The sequence below is a fragment of the Genypterus blacodes genome, unplaced genomic scaffold (genome assembly GCF_046128005.1).
Source record: "Genypterus blacodes isolate CSIRO-AG114 ecotype Tasmania unplaced genomic scaffold, CSIRO-AGI_Gbla_v1 ptg000156l_1, whole genome shotgun sequence".
Classification (NCBI taxonomy): domain Eukaryota; kingdom Metazoa; phylum Chordata; class Actinopteri; order Ophidiiformes; family Ophidiidae; genus Genypterus; species Genypterus blacodes.
The window spans coordinates 330,870-349,904 of record NW_027466957.1 but is presented as its reverse complement, the minus strand read 5'-3'; the positions used below and the strand labels follow the sequence as shown (position 1 = coordinate 349,904).

Genomic DNA, 19,035 nt, shown 5'->3' with positions numbered 1-19,035 from the left:
TTCCTCATTAATCGCATGCGTTTCTTCCTCACAGGCATCTCATTCGTGCCCAAGGAGATCGGAGAGCACCTGGTGAACATTAAGAAGAACGGCCGCCATATTCCTAGCAGCCCCATCGCTGTTATGATCAGCCAGTCCGAGATAGGCGATGCCAGCCGCGTGCGTGTGAGCGGCCCAGGCCTGAGTGAGGCCAGGACCTTTGAGCCTGCCGAATTCATTATCGACACCCGTGATGCAGGTACACGCCATATGAACATCGATACTGAAGTGTTTGTTGTAGTGATTGTTGCTACAGTATTTATTAATACTCTCATCTTTCCATCCAGGCTATGGTGGCCTGAGCCTTTCCATCGAGGGTCCCAGTAAAGTAGACATCAACACTGAGGACCAAGAGGACGGAACCTGTAAGGTCACCTACTGCCCTACTGAACCTGGAAATTACATCATCAACATCAAATTTGCTGACCAACACGTGCCAGGTACTTCCCTCAGATGATCACATACATACACACATTCTACGCTTTCATGTTTCATATGACTGTCGGTACGTATGTTCTCCTGGTTTCAAATTGTGAAGGGTTAAAATGTGTGTCTGTGTGTAGGGAGTGCATTCACGGTGAAGGTAACAGGTGAGGGCAGGATGAAGGAAAGCATCACCAGGAAGAGGAGAGCTCCATCTGTTGCTAATGTTGGCAGCCAGTGTGACCTCAGCCTGAAGATCCCAGGTTAGTGAAACAGGAAGTAGAAACAATGTTTTCTGTCCTTCTGTATAATTGAGGATTGGCCCCTCTGAGTGTATTCAGCGTGTCTGTCTGCCTCTCCAGAGATCAGCATAGCAGACATGACCGCTCAGGTGACCAGCCCGTCCGGACAGATCCACAAGGCTGACATAATGGAGGGAGAGAACAACACTTACTGTATCCGCTTCGTCCCCACCGAGACGGGTGTGCACACTGTGTGTGTGAAGTACAACAAGGTGCACGTGCCCGGCAGTCCGTTCCAGTTTACAGTGGGCCCCCTGGGAGAGGGAGGGGCACATAAGGTCCGTGCGGGAGGTCCCGGCCTGGAGAGAGCCGAGGCTGGAGTACCAGGTTTGTCTCTTGGCCGGATTGTGTACTGTGTTTGCTTTCAATTCTCCCCAGTATGTGTATCTGACTCTTTTCTTGCCCTTTGTGTTCAATGTAGCTGAATTCAGTATCTGGACAAGGGAGGCTGGAGCTGGAGGCCTCAGTATTGCTGTGGAGGGGCCAAGCAAAGCTGAAATCGCCTTTGAGGATCGCAAGGACGGCTCCAGTGGAGTGTCCTACATCGTGCAGGAGCCAGGTGAGGGCAGAGACGGGAATGAGTTCTCTCACATTCTCAGTATACTGCACATGTAGTTTTACTGCAGCATTTTGCATTAGATGTGTATTTTAACAGGCAATTTCAGATTTAGAATAACTGATTGTATTTATTTGTGTGTTTTTCTGACTTTGTGCCTCTCCATCCACTCTGCAGGAGACTACGAGGTGTCAATCCGTTTCAATGATGAGCACATCCCTGACAGCCCCTTCATCGTCCCTGTGGCCTCGCCATCAGACGACGCTCGCCGCCTCACTGTTGCCAGTCTTCAGGTGAGGCTCTGAGACACACACACACGTCCGTGTGCGCACACACCAGGCCAAAGTACACTACCCATAGTGCAGCAGCTGCTCATCCATTGAATAATATATATGGTATTTGAGATAGAGAAGTTTAATTAAAGGGCTTGAATATCATTAACATGATTAATAATAAAAACTACTTGAAGTTTCTTGTGTTTAATTTTGTACTAGATTGTTTCAACTTCAGTGTAAAGCAGAATCCTATGAAAGTGCCAGATTGAAGGTCCTGGTAACCTGAGGTGGTTAGGGTTGTTATGACTTAATTTGTAAAGATATGATCAGCTGCTGCTGCATTGATGGGGCAGTGCAAGGGCTTCTGGGAAACTAGAGGATTGTGTGTGTTTCTCGTGCCTCATTCTAAAGGCTCCCAACAGCCACCCACCTGTGCAAATCACACCGGCCGCTAAAGGGTTAAAGAGGTCTGACATGGGCTGTTTCTTTCCTCCCTTTGTCTCTGCACACACACACACACACACACACACACACACACACACACACACACATACATACATACATACATACATACATACATACATACATACATACATACATACATACATACATACATACATACATACATACATACATACACACACACACAGTGCTAATTCTTCTACATGGACGCACAAGTACCTTCACATGCATCCTGAATACTAATACACTGCATTCACATGTACGAATACAAAAACATTGCCAAACCTTATATATACTTATTTCTCTGACCTTTCTTTCTTATTTTCTGTCTGTTTAGTTGCACAAAAATCTTCTTTCTCTGCCCTGTCCTCTGCAGCCCTCCTCTTTAGCCTTGTTAGCGACCCCCAGGTAAGGCGAATGACTGCAACTGTTGACTAAATGTGACATTAGTCGGTAGCGAATAAGAATCTTCTGTGGCTGAAAGGCAAAACGACGTCTGGTTATTGGGTCAAATGTTAAATAGAGCCGCAGCGTTGAGTGTGTGAGTGTGTGTTGTCGAGCAGGAGTCGGGCTTGAAGGTGAACCAGCCAGCATCGTTTGCGGTCAGCCTGAACGGAGCAAAGGGTGTTATCGACGCAAAGGTTCACAGCCCCTCTGGAGCCCTGGAGGAGTGCTGCGTCACCGAGATCGACCAAGGTAACCACGGAGACGCCATCCGACCGTGTCTAGTAGAGGGTGTGAGCATATGACACTGGAGTGATGTCTCACGTTGAGGGGGACTTATTGAACTGTACCTCTGTGTTGGTTTAGATAAGTACGCAGTCCGGTTCATCCCCAGAGAGAATGGCCTCTATCTGATCGACGTGAAGTTCAATGGCAGTCACATTCCTGGCAGTCCCTTTAAGATCCGCGTTGGAGAGGCAGGCCAGGCCGGTGACCCTGGGATGGTGTCTGCTTATGGACAGGGGCTGGAGGGAGGCACAACAGGTAACACACTGCCTCACACACACTCTCTCTTAGCCCACCTTGCCTTTTCTTGCATTTTTCTCATTCCCTTTGTATCATTTTTGTCCCCGTCCTGCTACTACTATTGTTGCCTTCCAGGAACAGCATGTGAATTTGTAGTGAACACGAGTAAAGCAGGCCCCGGGGCTTTAGCTGTGACCATCGACGGGCCCTCCAAGGTGAAGATGGACTGTGTGGAGTGCCCTGAGGGTTACAGGGTGACGTACACCCCAATGGCCCCTGGCAACTATCTCATCTCCATCAAATATGGTGGACCTTACCACATCGTTGGAAGCCCCTTCAAGGCCAAGATCACTGGTGAGGAAAATATTTTATTTAGCGTTGTGATTGTGTTGGAATTGCGGGCCCAGGAGTGTGTGTGAAATATAGGGTGGCTGCCAACCTTAACCCAAGATCCATCACTGACTTGTAATCTCACCTGTCTCACCTCTTCTTTCTACATCTGTCTTCACCAGGTTCCAAGTTGGTGACCAGTCACAGTATGCATGAAACCTCCTCTGTGATGGTTGACCCTGTGACCCGCGCCATCAGCTGCTCTCAGCAGGGTGCTCCAACTCCGTCAGATGCCACCAAGGTTCTGGCAAAGGGCCTGGGCTTGACCAAGGGCTTCATCGGACAGAAGAACAGCTTCAGTGTTGACTGCAGCAAAGCAGGTGTGTGTGATTTGTCAGTCTTTCCCACCTAAATGTGATAGCTGTAGTATTTTATCAGTTAAATATCACATACGGATGCATTTTACATTATGTGTCATGTGATTTCTGACGGTAAAATGTATTTGACATTAGATTCATATTTCCTCACCTGTGCTCTGTTCCGTCTCTGTCTTCAGGACGTAACATGCTCCTGGTCGGTGTGGACGGTCCCAAGGTCCCTTGTGAGGAGATCCTAGTGAAACATTTGGGCAACCGCGTGTACAACGTTAGCTACCAGCTGAAAGAGAAGGGAGAGTACATCCTGGTGGTCAAGTGGGGGGATGAACACATCCCTGGCAGCCCCTATCGCATCACTGTCTGAAATGCAATATTCATGAAAACAAATAAGTTTATCATACCACTGTTTAAAATAGACAAAATGTCTGTCTCCAATCCAATCATTGTTTACAGCTCCAGTCCCACCCATGTTCAAAATCGAACCAATGCCATTTCTGGCTATTTGACGAGACCATCAACTATTTAACCAAATAGAAACGTTTCAGTCTGTGTTTACCCTCACAGAGTTCTATGTTGTCCACATCTGAATTTTTAAAGCCAGCTTTTTAAAAACCTGTTGAAGATCTCCCATAGATGATTGCATACACTGTATATCCCTCCCCTTACCAGACGTTCACTCTGTTTCTCTCCATCCCTCCTCCATTTACAGCCTTGAGTCAAGTGACAGAGGAGAAAGATGCACCTTTTTATTACTGTAATCTAGCAGACAGTTGTGCCTTAGGCTTTTTACATTTTCCAGTCATGAGCATAAGTGAGCATTGTGGCCTGATCAGTGTGTGGCTTCATCTGAGCTTCGTCTACTCCTGAGTGTAGATTCGAGGGACAGCAGCTTAGATGGAGTGTTATTGTTTACACCCAAGAGCTTAGTTATAATTAACGGCTGCAGTTTTGTTCGGACTTCAACATGAACAATCACAGGATCTAGTCAGAAAGGTTTTGACGATTAATTGCTTGCGTTCCCCGACATGCATGACTCCCACGCTACACATGTAAAGGTCTGATGAAAGGCTCATCTGTTGCACAGTGCTAGTGTTTAGTTCTGACCCAGTCCACTCCAGTTCATGATTCCCTTTGACTAACCTAGTTGTTTTACCTGCTGCTAGTGTGATCCTGTTTTAGGCACTGCTGTTCTTAAAACCATAATATGGATTAGAGTAGAGAAAATTTACATAAAAACATAAAGGGTAGGGCGAAAGTAGTATCTTACCGTCACTTGTGGTTTTTGTCCCACACATGCTTTCTCAACACTGCTGCTGGAAAATGATGCTTTGGCTTTCAGTGTGTTAAATGTGCGACGCAAACATGTGCTCTGCATGTGCATTATAGGTGGCAAAGGTCTTCAGATACAGAATGCCTCTGAGTCAGAATTGGATCATATAAGATGAAACTGAACAAGACATGTGGTGTGAGTGATTCACTTTTAAATAAGGAATTGTTGCATATAAATTAAAATGTTTAAAAAGGGAAGTTTCTAAAGCTGTGCTGGACAGGAGGACAGAAGATGATGTTGTGAATTGTCTTGTTCTTTAACAAAACACAAATGACCAAAAAATAAATGAGAAGAGCTGTTGCTTTTCCTGCCTCATGTCTTAAAGTCGCCCATCAACCATGCGTCTGTCCCTACATGCTCCCAGGCTCTGTGCGTTCTCACTATTTGAGAACAAAAAAATGATTCTTGTCCTAAATAAAAAAGGCTTTAAAAGTGTTTGTAAGACTTACAGTATTTTGATACACAATAAAGTTGTCTAAGTATTTTTCTGTCAATCTAATGGCTCTTTTGTTTTATGTCTCATTAGAAAAGAATGAATGATGAATGACAATGTATGAATGGATAAACTGTTAAAAGAGTTTCCTTAATTGTAAAGTCAGCCAAAGACATATGCTGGTATTCATAACATGAACTTTAATGTCTTTCATTTGTCTTCATTGCATTTAAGTTATTTGTCACAGCATGTATTGTATTCATCATTGACGCAAAGCTTTGTATGTATACCTAGTGTGGAAAAGTGGTAGAGCGCTTGTATATACATTGTGGAGTCTGCAGCCAACGCCCATCTGGGAATCCTACAAGGCAGAAAACTCCTTATTTAGGCCTGACCGCACACAAATACACATGCACACAGGCTACCTCCAGGGGGCGCTGCAGGATAGGAAATCTCATGGAAAATCTTACATAATAGCATCATGATTTCAAACGTATACAAGTCTGGACCCGGTCTTACCTTATTAATACAGAACACGGTGCGTATTGTAATGAACACACGGCTGATAAAGTCTCATATGAATCACCAACTGTCGCCTCAATTTCTGCTGGAATAAATATAAAACACTTTTGAAACTAGAACACACACTATGCTGCTGACCCACACCACAGAACAGTAATACTATGAGAAATCTAAATATAATATAAATATAAATCATCTATAAATATAATATAAATATAAATCATCAATGGACGCAGCTTGTACTTATTTGAATAAATATATAATAAATGAATTGGGGAGGTTGTAGGTTCTCCAGATGTTCCCAGTTACGCCCACTTTACTCTGCAGCTCAACCTCGCCCTGCGTTTTATGATCCGGCTCAGCTTTTGTCTGTTTCTAAGGTGAGAAAACATTTATATTCCACGGTAATAAGGATGCATTTGTACTGCGGTGTGTTGTTTTAAAGCTCGTCTTTGTTTAGCACTTGTTTGAAACACGACGCGTAACTCGTGTTGTTCCCTTTCGTGTCTGATCGCAGCCGTTGGAGAAGATCCACGCGACTTTTAAGTGTCGACAGAAAGTGAAAGTGTGTCACTTCTGTTACAAGTGTAGTTAAGTTTTGACTTTGACGGTATTGAAATAATGTCTTTATTATTTGGACAAAGTACATGTTGCGTTTGATTCGTTTTTATTTCGACTTCCCTGCTGAGTTTGAGCAGGTTGGAAAGCCTGGCGGGCAGAATCTTCCTTCCTCCTTCACTCCTTCCCTGTGTCTGTCTGTCTATCTGTCTATCTGTCTGTCTTCAGATGTCGCTAAGTGTCAAAAGTGATGACGAGATCTCTGAGCTGCTGAATCAGTATGGCATCCATCATGGGCCTATAGTAGGTAAGAGTGACACACATAAACACACACAAACACACACATCCTTACAGCCTATCCTCAGGGTTGCATTTACACAGTCAAGTGACCAGATTCTGATATTTTTACTCACATGCAGTTTCAGCTGTTCTCTTGTTTATATGTGACATGATGCATATCAACAACAAAATAAATAACAACAACAACAACAACAAACAATAAAATGCAACTTTGCTATTTTACATGAATGATAAACTCTCTAATGGAGGATGACTCTCCATCAATAGACATGAAGGGTAAATGCTCAAGTCTATGAGCCTCTGTAGAAGTTGTTTAGTCTGTAAACACAAAAGCGTATGTGTTTTTAGTCATGGTTGAAACATTTCTCATTGGGTGAAGGTACAAATTGCATCACTTCATGTGTAAATCATGTAAACACAGGTGACACACATGGGCACCTTAAGAAATAGGAAACTGTTAATATCTGATTTAGGCGTACAATCTGAAATCTTACAAACACCTGTAGAGTGAATGCATCTTAAGTGACTTTGTTTAGGTTCTTGCCAGGCTGTGCTGATGTGTTTGTGTGGACAGGATCAACTCGCAGGCTGTATGAGAAGAAGCTTCAGGAGGCCATGGACAACGCTCCAGTGAAGACCTCCTCTGATAAGACCTACTACAGAGAGGAAGGTAGGACACAAGCTTGCTGCTTAACCTGCTGGGCCAACTCTCACTCTGCTCCTTCATTAGGCAGGAAGATGAAAGATATTATCCCACATAATAGAATCAGCTGCAGCAGTAGACTGTCTTAAGGTGGACAGTTTGTCAATCAGCATTCCATCAAGGTGTGTCAATGTCAGGGACCAGTATTGTATTGTTGATGGTGACAATACACAATGGCACACCCACATAAAGTAGCAGCGTAATGAATTGTTTTTATGAGGTACAGACGTGTTTTTCCTGTAAGTTATGATAAGTTGTTTGTATTCATTATCTACACAGTGGAAGATAAAAGTACAAACCTTCATTTTTAAATAATGCTAATCAAACCGGGGGTGGATTTCCTTCATCTGATTTTATCGACTGGGATCCTTAGCCAGGCCTGCCACGCCCCCTGGTGGACAGCAGGTTGACAGGTCCTTGGCTGCAACAAATGGCTGTAATTGTATAATTAAAAAAACTCCATTTACACAGAAATTGACTCAGACGCTCAAAATGCCTTCATGTTTCAAAAAAAACCAATTAATCAAATACAGAATGTAAGACTTTTGATTGATATCTTCTGAGCCTGTAACATAGAAAAGTGTGACATTGAGGCTTATTCATCTACAAGCACTAATGAAGGCAGCAGGTGTGCAAAAACACCCAGGGAATTCTATACTACAGTTAACAATTCCAATCTATTATTATTTAAATGCATTCCAAGTGCAGTCTTGCTAGTATTGATGTTGTTTTCTTTCCATACAGAGGAGGAGATAACCTACATAACGTACAACACACAGGTGAGTCCCGTCTGTCTCCTTCTGTGTACCCACCTGCCTTATCTGATCTCTAACAGCTTTGTACCTTTGCATAATCCCACTGGAAGCTCCTATTACCCACTCTTATACACACTCTCATTTGTGGAGAGGGAATCTCTACCTTTTTTCCTTATACCTACATTAAGGTTTTCTCTGGGAGACATTGTAGTTGATATTGTGCTATACAAATACAATTGACTTGACTTGACTTGTCTGTCTGCTTTTCTCTCCACAGGATAAGCATGACAGTTATGGGGAAACGTGAGTCCACCTTTAACACAAACACACACTCACACAGACACTCACACAGACACTTTCAGTACATCTTGTCTTAATTTGGAAGTGAGGGATTTGTTGACAGTAGTGGCATGTAGTACTTAACTGCATCATTGAAACGTTTATGTGCAGTTCTTCTCCATCACTTCCCACTTACTCATAATTCATAGACAATTCTGAATTTGTACCATTCACTCATCAAGCTATTATCCTGACTCTCTTCTGTATACATTATTTGACAGCAAATGGAAAATGTTGGCATCACTGTGTGTGTAGATAAATTTGAAAATGGTGAAATCAGTGTGAAGTAAGCATGAGGTGCGTCTCCATCAGGTTGAAGTACAGAGGAAACACTGAGCCAGTTGAAGATGAGGAGTCAGAGCACGATGCAGAGTGAGTCCTCCCTAATGAAGCTGTGTTATGAGCCAGTGTGGCTGTGGCAGTAAAAGCCTGACCTCACATCTTTCCTCTTTCCTTCCAGGCCTCCCATCAGGAGTGCCAAAGCAGTCACAGCCAATCACAGCGCAGTACGAGCCACAGAACCAGTCAAAAAGTCTGGCGGCTGTGTGTCGAAGCTGATCCGGCTGCTGCTGTTGGCTCTGTTGGCAGCTGCGCTCTACTACATGTACTGCTACATGAAGGACAGCGGGGAAAATATTGATAAAGTTGAATGATGCATGCATCTACCTAATCTGTCAGGATACTTCAGGTCACATCTCTATTAATGTCTTAGTGGAGATGATTGTTTACTGTTTTTTCATCATTCCAATACACCAAAGCTAGAATAAAAGTGCCACACTCTTTAAAATGTAACAGTCTTTGCTTTCTTGCACTATTGCGCTGTGTTTTGCAGGCATGTGAAATCTGCATGTTCCATTGCTTGTTTGCAGCTTCGCTCCAATTGATGTGATTTGTTCTCACTTGTGGCATTGACATGTGTGTGTAGAAGAGCTGATGTTCTCATAACCTGTGAGCTTACTTCAAGCTGTCTCCCACTTCATGTCCTTCATGTCCAAAAAAAAAAGACAAATGATTGTGTTTATGTGAAGCGTTAATAAAACAAATCAAAACATGAATCCAATCTTCTAATATGCATCAGAAAATTAATTCAGCTGGGAAGAGAAACAGACTTAATTCTGCAAATGTATTTAATACACTTATTTGCATTGCATTTGCATTTGAATTGCATCCATTCTATCACTCAAACATTCTAAAAAAATAAAAGATTGACATTCAACTAATAGTTTATAAAAAAAGCCTAATGATGTGCATTTGACAGATGAGACATTTGTAACAAAAGTGTGGTATCAAGATCAGAAGAGCAGTGAGAGATGAAACAGTCTGATGTATTTGATTCATCTTCAGTTGAGTTTCAATGGCTGTGACAGTGATCTGGTGTTGATGTTGTGGTCTTAGATGAGGTTTTACTCAGGAGTTCCTGCATCAGAAGAAGTTAGAGAGAAGCCACTGATCCACAGTCTCATCTAGAAGATACTGGAAATGTTGTGGTCCATCGGTACAGGAGCAAGGTTCTGTGTTGGTACTTGAGTCAGAGGAACACTGGAGAGGCAAATCAGAAGGAATTTGTGTCTCCGTATAAAGTGTGTAAAGCAGTTTCGGTACACTTTGCTTGTTACATGGCCTACTTGTGTACGTGTCCCTCGAAGCCGAGCACTGTGATGAAGATGTTGATGAGGACAGTGAAGAAGACAAAGACCGTTGCTACATTGTCCATCTTGTTCAGCTTGGCTTGTTTCCTATCCTCATCCAGGTCATACTTCACTGATGACACACATGCCCAGAGGCAAAACAATAAGTCAGCACCAGGAAGCAGAGAGGGAGGGACACAACTAAGCATGTGAGGAGTTAATAATAGAGACAAATGACCAAATGTAAATGTACAATGTACCCTCTGGACGCTCATTCTCCTGCAACAAGACAAAGAAATATCGCCTCATTCATTTACCTGAGGCGGTACTTATTCAGTATTTCATTCACTTAAAGTTTTCAGTTAATACAGTCGGGCTGCAGAAACACAAACATCACAATAATCGTTTTCCCAACTTTGCAAAAGACAAACAAAGCTTGACTATAAATTATGGCTAGAATGAATTCAATAGTAGTGTATTGTGCACTTTGGGGTTACTTGCCGATGAAGACGAGCATCAGCCCCACTGCCACTTGTAATGTGATGGACAGGGACAGCAGAACGATGAGGGGATGAAGAAATGATACTGAGGTCCCTCATACAGAACCGTCTTCAGCTGGGAGGAGTTGGCAGCAGTGCGACGTCCAGCATGCTCTGAACTGCAGTCTTCTTCATGGCGAAGTGATTCATGTTCCCCTTTTTAGATTCGGGGACACCTGCCTGTCAGTGCAGGGAAGAAAGGATAGAGCTCCAGCTATGATGTCATCTCATCATCATCTCAACATCTACATACATCATCTGAGTATGTGTATGTAGTATATGTGTGCACTCAGATAGGGCTGGTGTTTGTGTGAGTGCGTGTTTTTTTTTCCTCTCTGCTTGGGTTGAGTCACCTGTGCGGGAGGGAAAAAGCAGAACAAGACACGGCAAGCACTGGGACATTTTCTCACATTCCACTACAGGAATACAGACACACAAAAGGTCAGAGGTCCGTCTAGTAAAACAGTCAGGGTGCAGGGTCGAAGACTCCCCGTCTTCAGCTTACAGAATGAATCACTGTTTGCTTTGTTCAGGCTTTTACTTCAGGTTTTGAACAATCCTGTGGAGTTCATAATGATTCACTTTTGCGTCCTTTTCTGAATTGTTCATATTGGCACAAGTGGTTTCAGTTGTTCCGGAACCTGTAGTAACAGCTTATTAATCGAGAGCATTAACAGCCACTGTAGGCTGCTTTACCTATTAATTAAGAATATAAACGTATTCATTAAGAATATAAAAGTTTTAAATTCGTGTTTTCTATCATTAAAATAAACTTAAGTGTTCATTTTCATCGGAACACAGAAGAACACAGTGTAACATGATGCATAAACACATGGGCAGTGGTCCAGCTGAGTTTGGGTCTGTTTGTTACCTCTGGGTCATTCGAAGGGTCTTCTTTTCTAGAAGTTTTGCTCATTCTGACGCCGCTGATCCTGATGAAAGTTGCTGCTAAATTATAGTTCCAAGCCGAGGATCGCTCCCAGAGAGAGAGAGAGAGAGAGAGAGAGAGAGAGAGAGAGAGAGAGAGAGAGACCGCCGCCGCCGCCGTCTTTGTAGGAAGCTTTGTAACAAGACATTTATCAAGATAAATTGCAAAATACTGTGTCCACAAATACATCAAAATAAGGTACAATTGTACATTTTGTATTCTGAAAATTCAAATAAGATACATTTTTATGTGACCAGAAAATCTAATCGTTTGTCTCAACTCCATGAAGTGAAAGAGGTGTGTTGCACATATCTGGTAATAAAATAAATAAATAAAATAAAGCTCTTCTGTTTTGTACTGGGAGTTCAGACTCAACCAGGGTGGAAGGGATTTGAACACAAACAGTCATGCAAATGTTTATGTAAATAAAGCCTTTGCCTATAAAGTGACAGAAGGAGAAGTGGATGGACACATATCAAAGCAGACTCATACATCCAGTTGTAAGTTATTTAGAGGTGACTAACGCTGTGATACGTTTGATTTAGTCATGGCAGACAGCTCCTGGGAGCTTCAGTTGCAGTATATGAGCTCCATGCAGACACAATGAGACTGTCAGAGAGGGAGTGGTCCTGTGGCTTGATGTGGAGCAGGAAAAGTGGAGGGAAATAGATAAAAATGTATGTCTGACGCAGGAAAAGAACTTCTAGAAAGGCAGAAATACTGAAAAGAATGTTGTTTTGTGTGCACACTCCTTGCCTCAGGGGACATATAAAGAGAACAGAAGGGAGGAAGTTAAGACAAATGGAATAATACAGACTTCTAGAGTGGGCTCAGGCAGCTAGAAGCCTTTCACGTGTTTCCTATTCTCTAAAATTGAGGTAATTCTACATGTTTAAATAATATCAATACTTTGAAGGGATTCAAATTACCAAACTTTCGAAATTGTTCATCAACTGTTAAAGCCCCACACTGCAGTACAGCACTGTCCTGTAGGGGGCAGCAACATCGTCCCTTAGGCTACCGGAAATGATCAAGTATAGCTCTTCCGACTGCTCCTCACTGCACAACATGGCGGCGTACTGCAGCACACAGATGTCACTGCTCCACCGGGCACTGAGAGGAGTCCGCAGCCTGCACAGCCGGACACCGGGGACAGCTGTTACCGCCGCAGGGTTTCGGAGCGTCTGCACCGCTGCCCCAGAAGCTCCAAAGACGCAGATCTTGGAGTCCACGGAGGAATATAAGTTTGTCGAGCGGCTCATCCCTCCATCGCGGGTCCCTGCTCCGCCACACCACGACGGCCCCGCTCCGTCTGGCTGGACGCCCCCCGCGGACACGCCCCCAGCTTTACCGTACATGATCCGCCGCTCCCGGATGCACAACGTCCCCGTTTACACAGACATAACTAACGGCAACCGGAAGACGACGCTGGTACGGAAAGTGGAGGGGGACATTTGGGCTTTGGAGAAGGACGTGAAGCGGTTTCTCCAAGAGGTGACGGGCAGGGAGCTCCCCACGCAGGTCAACGAGGTCACCATGAGTCTGCGGGTCAAAGGTCACTACGATCAAGAGCTGAAGGAGTGGCTGGTCAAGAAAGGGTTCTAAACAAGTGGGACTGTTTGCGGGCAGCAGCATCCGGGCCCCGTGAGCCGGGCTGGGAGGTCGAGGAGAAAAGTGTGTACACTTCATGTTTGGGCTGAAACCAATGAACTGTTAAGACACTCTAAACGTGTTGACATTGTGTTGCTTAAAACAATAAATCTGTAATATAAAGTGTTTGATTCCTTTGCTACCTTTGCTTTAAACTTCAAAAACATTTACACCATTCAAAGCTGTTGCATTTAGATAATTATTCAACCCTCTGCTGTCCCCCGAGTTCGCTCTTCACCTTCCTGAACGACTCACACTGTTGTGATGTAGAATACTAAGATTGAATTGAACACAACTGCACTCTCAGAGTTCATGATGTTTATTCATACATATGCATATCAAAGATCAGTATACAGTTACCTTGGTTACATTGATTGATTCAGAGGCGTGTTTCCTGTGCTGGATCCCTTTGCTGTACACAAGGAGCATAATTCGACGCTGTTCTCTTCTTTTAAACAACAAATAAAAAAGGTTAGATGGTTCAGTCAGTATTGTCCTTTCCAAACAAATCCCGGCTCAGTCCAAACACCCCCTCCGTCCATTTCTTCCAAAGCTGCTGACATGAGTACCAGCAGGTTTGGCACTCTGGTCGGCATGACTACAAATGCAAACTTACTCAATCCTGCCAGACGTCGTTACGAGTGTAACCAGTGATGTGACGGGTGGAGCCTGGGTCAAACGTCTCACACTGGTGCCCTGATGGAGGCAACGCTGGGTGGGGTCCATTATTCTGCAAGTGCTCAGTTGATTTCAGCAGTGGGTTTGTATTCACCTCAATGGTTTCAGGTGTGAAGTCTGTGTTTGTACAGTTTGCAGCGTTAGGAGTGAAGCAGAGAGAGGAAGTCTCTGTATCGCCTGGAAAGTTCTTCCAGCTGGTCGGCTAACAACATTGAAAGAAGAAAAAGAAAGAATGAAATATGAACAAACTGCAAACTGCAATGTGTGTGTGAACGTGACAGAGTCAAGGTTTGCGTACGTAATGTGTGTTTCTCAGCACCGCTCCAGTAGCGAGGCTGTGTTTGAAGTTGCCTAACGTCCTCAGTCATGGACACAGACGCCTCAGACACCTCGTTTAGCATTTCCAACTCCTGACAAACACAGAAGAGTGAGAGGAAAACACATCAGTCTGACTTGAGTCCACATGTTAGGTCATGAATGTGTCAGAGTGCTGCTGTACCTACCGTATTGCAGGCCAGGAGCAGCTGGTGCACTCTCTGAAAGACCTCTGTCTCTGTGCTGAAGCTGGGGGCGTCTCTGCTGCAGTAGGCTCTGAAGTCTGTTTCATAGACGTGGCTGAAAGTGGCCATCAGCTGTTTGAGGTCACAAGCTGCCACACGCATCGAGTTGGGAGAGAAGACGCTGGGAGCTTCTTTATGCAGGAAGTCACACTGAGGTAGTAAATGGAAGTTGAAACGAGAACAAACCCGTTAAGAAATGTCTCTTATTGATACATCATACAACAAAATGCAACTTCATCTTGGTGGTCACAGCCGCCGTACCTCTGACTGCAGCTGCTGCAATGCTGACTGAGTCAACTCCAGAAGGGCAGCGACATCAGTCTCTCCCCTACTTGGCTTGGAACAAGAAGTCTTCTGACCCTTGTGTAAGGCCCTGTGAGGAAACGCATCATCACAGGAACACAGGCCGTATGGAATAAAGGTTAAGAGAGTGAACGGAAGTTGCAAAACATAAACAAACTATCCATACTTGATGTGTGCAGGCCAGGGGTCAAGTGCAGGGTTGAGCATTTTTGTGAGGTGAGGCAGGTTCTCTGCTGCATAGAGTTCATTCAGTAGGATCTCATCATCCATTTTGTGCTCGGGTCTGTCGCAGCCTGGGAGTAGAGTTAAAAGCTGCTCCAGGAACTGAAGCTGTCGGTGAGGGCTCGCATTTCCCTGGAAGGACAGAAGACGGCATTTTCCAATCAGAGACGTGAAGTATGACACATGAATGTAAACGGGGCTGTGTACCATCGACTCTCAAACACCATCTCACCATAATCAGGTCCAAGTCGTCTGCTTTACACAGCAGCAGCTCCTGTCCAAGCCCAGCAATGTCTGCATGTGCATCAGAAAACAACAATCATCAAACATGGACCTTTTTCAGTCTCGTAGAACTGCAAACAAACCACTCTGCGCATGCGCCCCGCCCCTATAGATCAACCAAGTAGCGGATGCAAGTCATGTTACCTTTAGTCAACACATCAGGGTCTTTGGATCTCAGTGATAACCCCTTGACATTGGAAAAGTTTGGATTGATGCTGTAAAGTGACAAGACAGGACAGAAGATGAGATCGTTGCCGTTTTAACAGCTGACTTGCGTGTGCTGTGTGTGTGTCTGTTGTGACCTGTTACAGATCCATGTCAGTATGTCTGTGCGGTGCTTAGAGGGAGCACACAGCAGCCGCAGCATGCTGTCCGCCTCCTGCAGGTACAGGCCGTCCAACAGAGGACAGGACGCAGCCTGGACCGAGACAAACACACAGACGACATTTAAATCGCTTTATAAGGACGCGGTTCCAACTGTCGGCTCCTACGCTACGTTACGCACAAACAAAGTACGTTTCGTTACGTTTCGCTTGTACATAAACCTTAATTACCAACTTTAAAGTTTCTTTTATGAGGTTTTGAGTTGTCTTACCTGTAAATCGGCGTAAATATTTCGTACAAGTTGTTCCTCTTTCAAAGCGCCCGCCATCTTCTGAAAAATTCTGTGTCGACCGGATGTCCTGTATGTGATGACGTGCATGTCAGGGCGACGGCTCTCTGTGTCATTTCCGTGATGCGATATCATTTGTGGACGTGCGCGTTTAAGCTGCGTGTGCTGCACGTTGCGTGATTTATGTTTTATATTTGTTAACTAGAGATAAATACAGCAATTCCTCGACAAACATATATAAGTGCAGTGGACGCATGCGCGAATCGACCTTTCGTCTCTACTCCCATTTAAAATGAAGAAGAAGAGCTCGGGGAAGCAACGCCATGTGGTGGCGTGGATCAACAAAGCTGAGTGGGACCAGGTTCTGGAGTATCTGTACTCTCAGGACTGCTCCCTACAGAAGTACGCTCTGCACCGGATCTCTGCGTGGAAGGCCCGCTATGCCAGCAGCACCCCGGTGGCGGTGGACTGTACGGCGGACCTGGTGCGGTGCCAGGTTCTGGACAAGTCCCGACAGCTGGACGGGGAAGACCTGGTTCTGCTTTACGGAGCCGCGCTGGTGAGGTTCGTCAATTTAATCACCGAACGGCAGCAGGGGAGAACCGCTCGTCCGCTGAGGAGGCTGGCCGGGAACCTGAACATTCCCGAGTGGGTGGTCGACCTCAGGCATGACGTCACACACCGTAAGCTCCCTACCTTGAAATGGTGTCGAAAGGGCTGTAAGGCAGTGTTGGAGTGGCTCCAGCAGGAGTACTGGTCCAGACAGCTGGGCGGGGGGCTGAATGACGAGTGGAAGGCTCAGTCTGATGGAGAGGATGTGGAGGACGAGTTGAAACGGCAAGAGGATGAACTCCTCTCAAGGCAGAGAGAGATGGAGCTCTACAAGAATATACGAGAACTTGTGATATCTTTTGAGAAGGATCAGTACCAGACTTTTCACGAGCTCCCTGGAGGCAACACAAAGAGTTTGTGGCCGGCGCCCTTTGCAGACATGAGCTGGATACTTGGTGAGATCAAGCAGTTTGCTTTAGAGTCCAGTGAATTGCTGATTGATGTGTTGGTTGAAGACGGATTTCTGATTCCTACTGTTGAGCAACTCGAGACTTTAGGCTGTAACACATCTGACAACCAAAGTCCCACTGAGCCCAGACTTCCTCAGACGTTTCTGCGCTTTTGGCTGCCCCTCCTCAAGATGCTCAACTCGCCGGCTTTCATTCACCTCCTGCTGGAGAAACTCTTTGCTGAACTCAAGCAACATTCCAAAGAGCCCAACAATCGCAGGGCTTTCTACGTGTCTGCCTGGATCTCAGAAGTTCTCCTCTGTAACAGCAACAGATATGAGTACCATTTTGAAACCAAAGTTCAGAAGAAAGCCAGGATGAAGGACAGGGTATTTGTAAACCGCATCCAGCTGAGGTGGCAGCAGCTGTTGTCCGCCTGTCTGGATGCTCCCTGTACGAGCACGCCGCACTTGCTTCAGTTGATCCTGGACGACATGGAACACCCGCTTCCTCTGGAAACCCGGCAGAGGCTGATCCAACTCTGCTCCATCTACACACAGACTGAACACTCGGTAGATGATCCCCCCCCCAGGCAGAGAGAGCAGCCCATCTACACACTGGAGAGCTTACACGAGAAGCTGCAGCATTCAAGACGCCACGAACAGACTTTGCGTAGGAGGGCAGACACTGACGGCAGCGAGTCCTCTCAGGAGCACACGCACGCGGGCGCTCTGGCAGAAAAGGCCAAGTTGCTCCGGGGTTCTCCGTGGCAGGTGTGCACAGATAAAGTTTTGTGGAAGAACTTTCCTCTCGGTAAAGTCCCGGGCCAGTCAGACGATCCTTCATGCCTCATGGTGGACAACCACTCGACAATGAGCGTCTACGATCACCCGGTGGAGTTGGAGAGCGCCGCATCACACTACGCCCCGGGAAGCTCAGCAGCACCGAGAACTGTTGATGGACTTGTTTGGACACAGAGCGACGTCGCCAAGCTGAAAACTGGACTGCAACTGTTTTGAGTCACAGAACCCGCTGCCATCTTGTGGAGTTCTAGCTTTCTGTTGATATGCGCCACTTCAAAATTATAATGCTTCAGTACAAAACATACAGTAGCTTGTTGTAAAAATGTACTTTGTTGCTTTATAAGAGATGGTCTTTATGTGAAGCATCTGCTAAGACCTCCATGCTCTGATTTCTCTATACTGCACATCACGAGCCAAGATTGTTGTGTAACACTGATTATGGTGACATTGTTGACGGTTTGTTTACTGTGCTATTGTTTTCACTCCTTCACATAATGAAAGATGTCTTTCAGTGTTCATACAAATTTAATTCTCAACTGAATAATTGGAACTGCTGACGTTTCAGTTGAAGACCCTGCCAAAGGAGGTGGCTTTGTTTCATAATGTCTGCTACGCACTTATGTGTTCAATAAAACCCTTTTTCTCCTGAAGGAAGATGGTGGAGATCATTGAGAATGAACCTTTTCCCAGGTGTCACTATACTTAATAACTAAGGGCCAGAGATGAATTGGGTGATTGGTAAGTGGCTGTACGATGTGCCACAAGTGTTATTGTATGACGTCGCCTTTGTTGGTTTGGCGATGTCACCTTAATTCGATGGTATCACTATCATTTACGTAATTTTGGAGTCTACTGTTGGAAGCAAAATAGTTTTTTCTGACTTTGTAGGTATTTGGTGTTTTCCAAATAAACAATATAATGTTAGGTTATTTAGTCTCCTCATGCTGTGTGCCAGGCTGACCCAAGAAGTGATGCATCTATGCTGCAGAGGAAACAAGACAAAGTGCCACCACACTAACCGAAACCTTAAAATGCTCTCCTAAGTAAATTCCCAGGGTGTCATTGTGATTTCTCTACATGAGTACATTTTCATTTTTAGGGACAAAAGCATAATGCAGCGCATTGGCTCCTATAATCACATCCAATTAACCATAT

At 44.9% G+C, this 19,035-nt stretch overlaps 6 protein-coding genes across 9 annotated transcripts in view; 4 read left to right on the top strand and 2 right to left on the bottom strand.

The window, feature by feature from the left end:
* The window catches only part of flna (filamin A, alpha (actin binding protein 280)), a 36,462-nt gene extending 30,996 nt beyond the window's left edge, over positions 1 to 5,466 (top strand). For all 4 annotated transcript variants that reach the window (XM_076166863.1, XM_076166864.1, XM_076166862.1 and 1 more), the window contains 11 exons: positions 35 to 238; positions 327 to 479; positions 603 to 725; positions 825 to 1,091; positions 1,186 to 1,323; positions 1,498 to 1,613; positions 2,621 to 2,753; positions 2,868 to 3,044; positions 3,162 to 3,380; positions 3,539 to 3,736; positions 3,913 to 5,466. In XM_076166863.1, the coding sequence (XP_076022978.1) occupies positions 35 to 238; positions 327 to 479; positions 603 to 725; positions 825 to 1,091; positions 1,186 to 1,323; positions 1,498 to 1,613; positions 2,621 to 2,753; positions 2,868 to 3,044; positions 3,162 to 3,380; positions 3,539 to 3,736; positions 3,913 to 4,097 (1,913 nt within the window). In that variant the 3' untranslated portion in view covers positions 4,098 to 5,466. The remainder of the gene's footprint in view (positions 1 to 34; positions 239 to 326; positions 480 to 602; positions 726 to 824; positions 1,092 to 1,185; positions 1,324 to 1,497; positions 1,614 to 2,620; positions 2,754 to 2,867; positions 3,045 to 3,161; positions 3,381 to 3,538; positions 3,737 to 3,912) is intronic.
* Positions 5,467 to 6,321: 855 nt separating this feature from the next.
* Positions 6,322 to 9,733, top strand: emd (emerin). The gene is made up of 7 exons (XM_076167111.1): positions 6,322 to 6,398; positions 6,805 to 6,883; positions 7,451 to 7,546; positions 8,324 to 8,358; positions 8,612 to 8,637; positions 8,986 to 9,045; positions 9,134 to 9,733. The coding sequence occupies exons 2-7, from the start codon at positions 6,805 to 6,807 to the stop codon at positions 9,324 to 9,326; spliced, it is 489 nt and encodes a 162-aa protein (XP_076023226.1). The 5' UTR covers positions 6,322 to 6,398; the 3' UTR covers positions 9,327 to 9,733.
* A 354-nt stretch (positions 9,734 to 10,087) lies between these two features.
* Positions 10,088 to 10,990, bottom strand: LOC143013473 (ninjurin-1). Its single transcript, XM_076167112.1, is given in 5 exon segments — positions 10,088 to 10,212; positions 10,299 to 10,434; positions 10,803 to 10,874; positions 10,877 to 10,933; positions 10,936 to 10,990. Coding segments are annotated over 5 exon segments (396 nt in total). The 3' UTR covers positions 10,088 to 10,136.
* A 1,789-nt stretch (positions 10,991 to 12,779) lies between these two features.
* Positions 12,780 to 13,744, top strand: mrpl49 (mitochondrial ribosomal protein L49). Its single transcript, XM_076166733.1, has one exon. It carries the CDS (start codon positions 12,795 to 12,797, stop codon positions 13,371 to 13,373), a length of 579 nt encoding a protein of 192 aa, XP_076022848.1. The 5' UTR covers positions 12,780 to 12,794; the 3' UTR covers positions 13,374 to 13,744.
* haus7 (HAUS augmin-like complex, subunit 7) lies at positions 13,722 to 16,211 on the bottom strand. Its single transcript, XM_076166732.1, has 9 exons — positions 16,059 to 16,211; positions 15,766 to 15,881; positions 15,608 to 15,678; positions 15,414 to 15,475; positions 15,126 to 15,313; positions 14,918 to 15,029; positions 14,600 to 14,806; positions 14,395 to 14,506; positions 13,722 to 14,298 (listed from the first exon to the last, which is right to left on the bottom strand). Exons 1-9 carry the CDS (start codon positions 16,209 to 16,211, stop codon positions 14,237 to 14,239), a joined length of 1,083 nt encoding a protein of 360 aa, XP_076022847.1. The 3' UTR covers positions 13,722 to 14,236.
* Positions 16,212 to 16,295: 84 nt separating this feature from the next.
* On the top strand, positions 16,296 to 18,722 carry las1l (LAS1 like ribosome biogenesis factor). The gene has a single exon (XM_076166731.1). It carries the CDS (start codon positions 16,369 to 16,371, stop codon positions 18,094 to 18,096), a length of 1,728 nt encoding a protein of 575 aa, XP_076022846.1. The 5' UTR covers positions 16,296 to 16,368; the 3' UTR covers positions 18,097 to 18,722.
* Positions 18,723 to 19,035: the final 313 nt, after the last annotated feature.

Excerpts from the sequence above, each read along its gene's own strand:
- emd (XM_076167111.1), top strand. The coding sequence starts at position 6,805 with ATGTCGCTAAGTGTCAAAAGTGATGACGAGATCTCTGAGCTGCTGAAT. Across the intron at positions 6,884-7,450 it reads CCATCATGGGCCTATAGTAG|GATCAACTCGCAGGCTGTAT; the intron begins GTAAGAGTGACA and ends TTGTGTGGACAG. Across the intron at positions 8,638-8,985 it reads CATGACAGTTATGGGGAAAC|GTTGAAGTACAGAGGAAACA; the intron begins GTGAGTCCACCT and ends CGTCTCCATCAG.
- mrpl49 (XM_076166733.1), top strand. The coding sequence starts at position 12,795 with ATGATCAAGTATAGCTCTTCCGACTGCTCCTCACTGCACAACATGGCG.
- haus7 (XM_076166732.1), bottom strand. The coding sequence starts at position 16,211 with ATGATATCGCATCACGGAAATGACACAGAGAGCCGTCGCCCTGACATG. Across the intron at positions 15,679-15,765 it reads CTGACATGGATCTGTAACAG|CATCAATCCAAACTTTTCCA; the intron begins GTCACAACAGAC and ends GTCACTTTACAG. Across the intron at positions 14,807-14,917 it reads TGCAGCAGCTGCAGTCAGAG|TGTGACTTCCTGCATAAAGA; the intron begins GTACGGCGGCTG and ends TTACTACCTCAG.
- las1l (XM_076166731.1), top strand. The coding sequence starts at position 16,369 with ATGAAGAAGAAGAGCTCGGGGAAGCAACGCCATGTGGTGGCGTGGATC.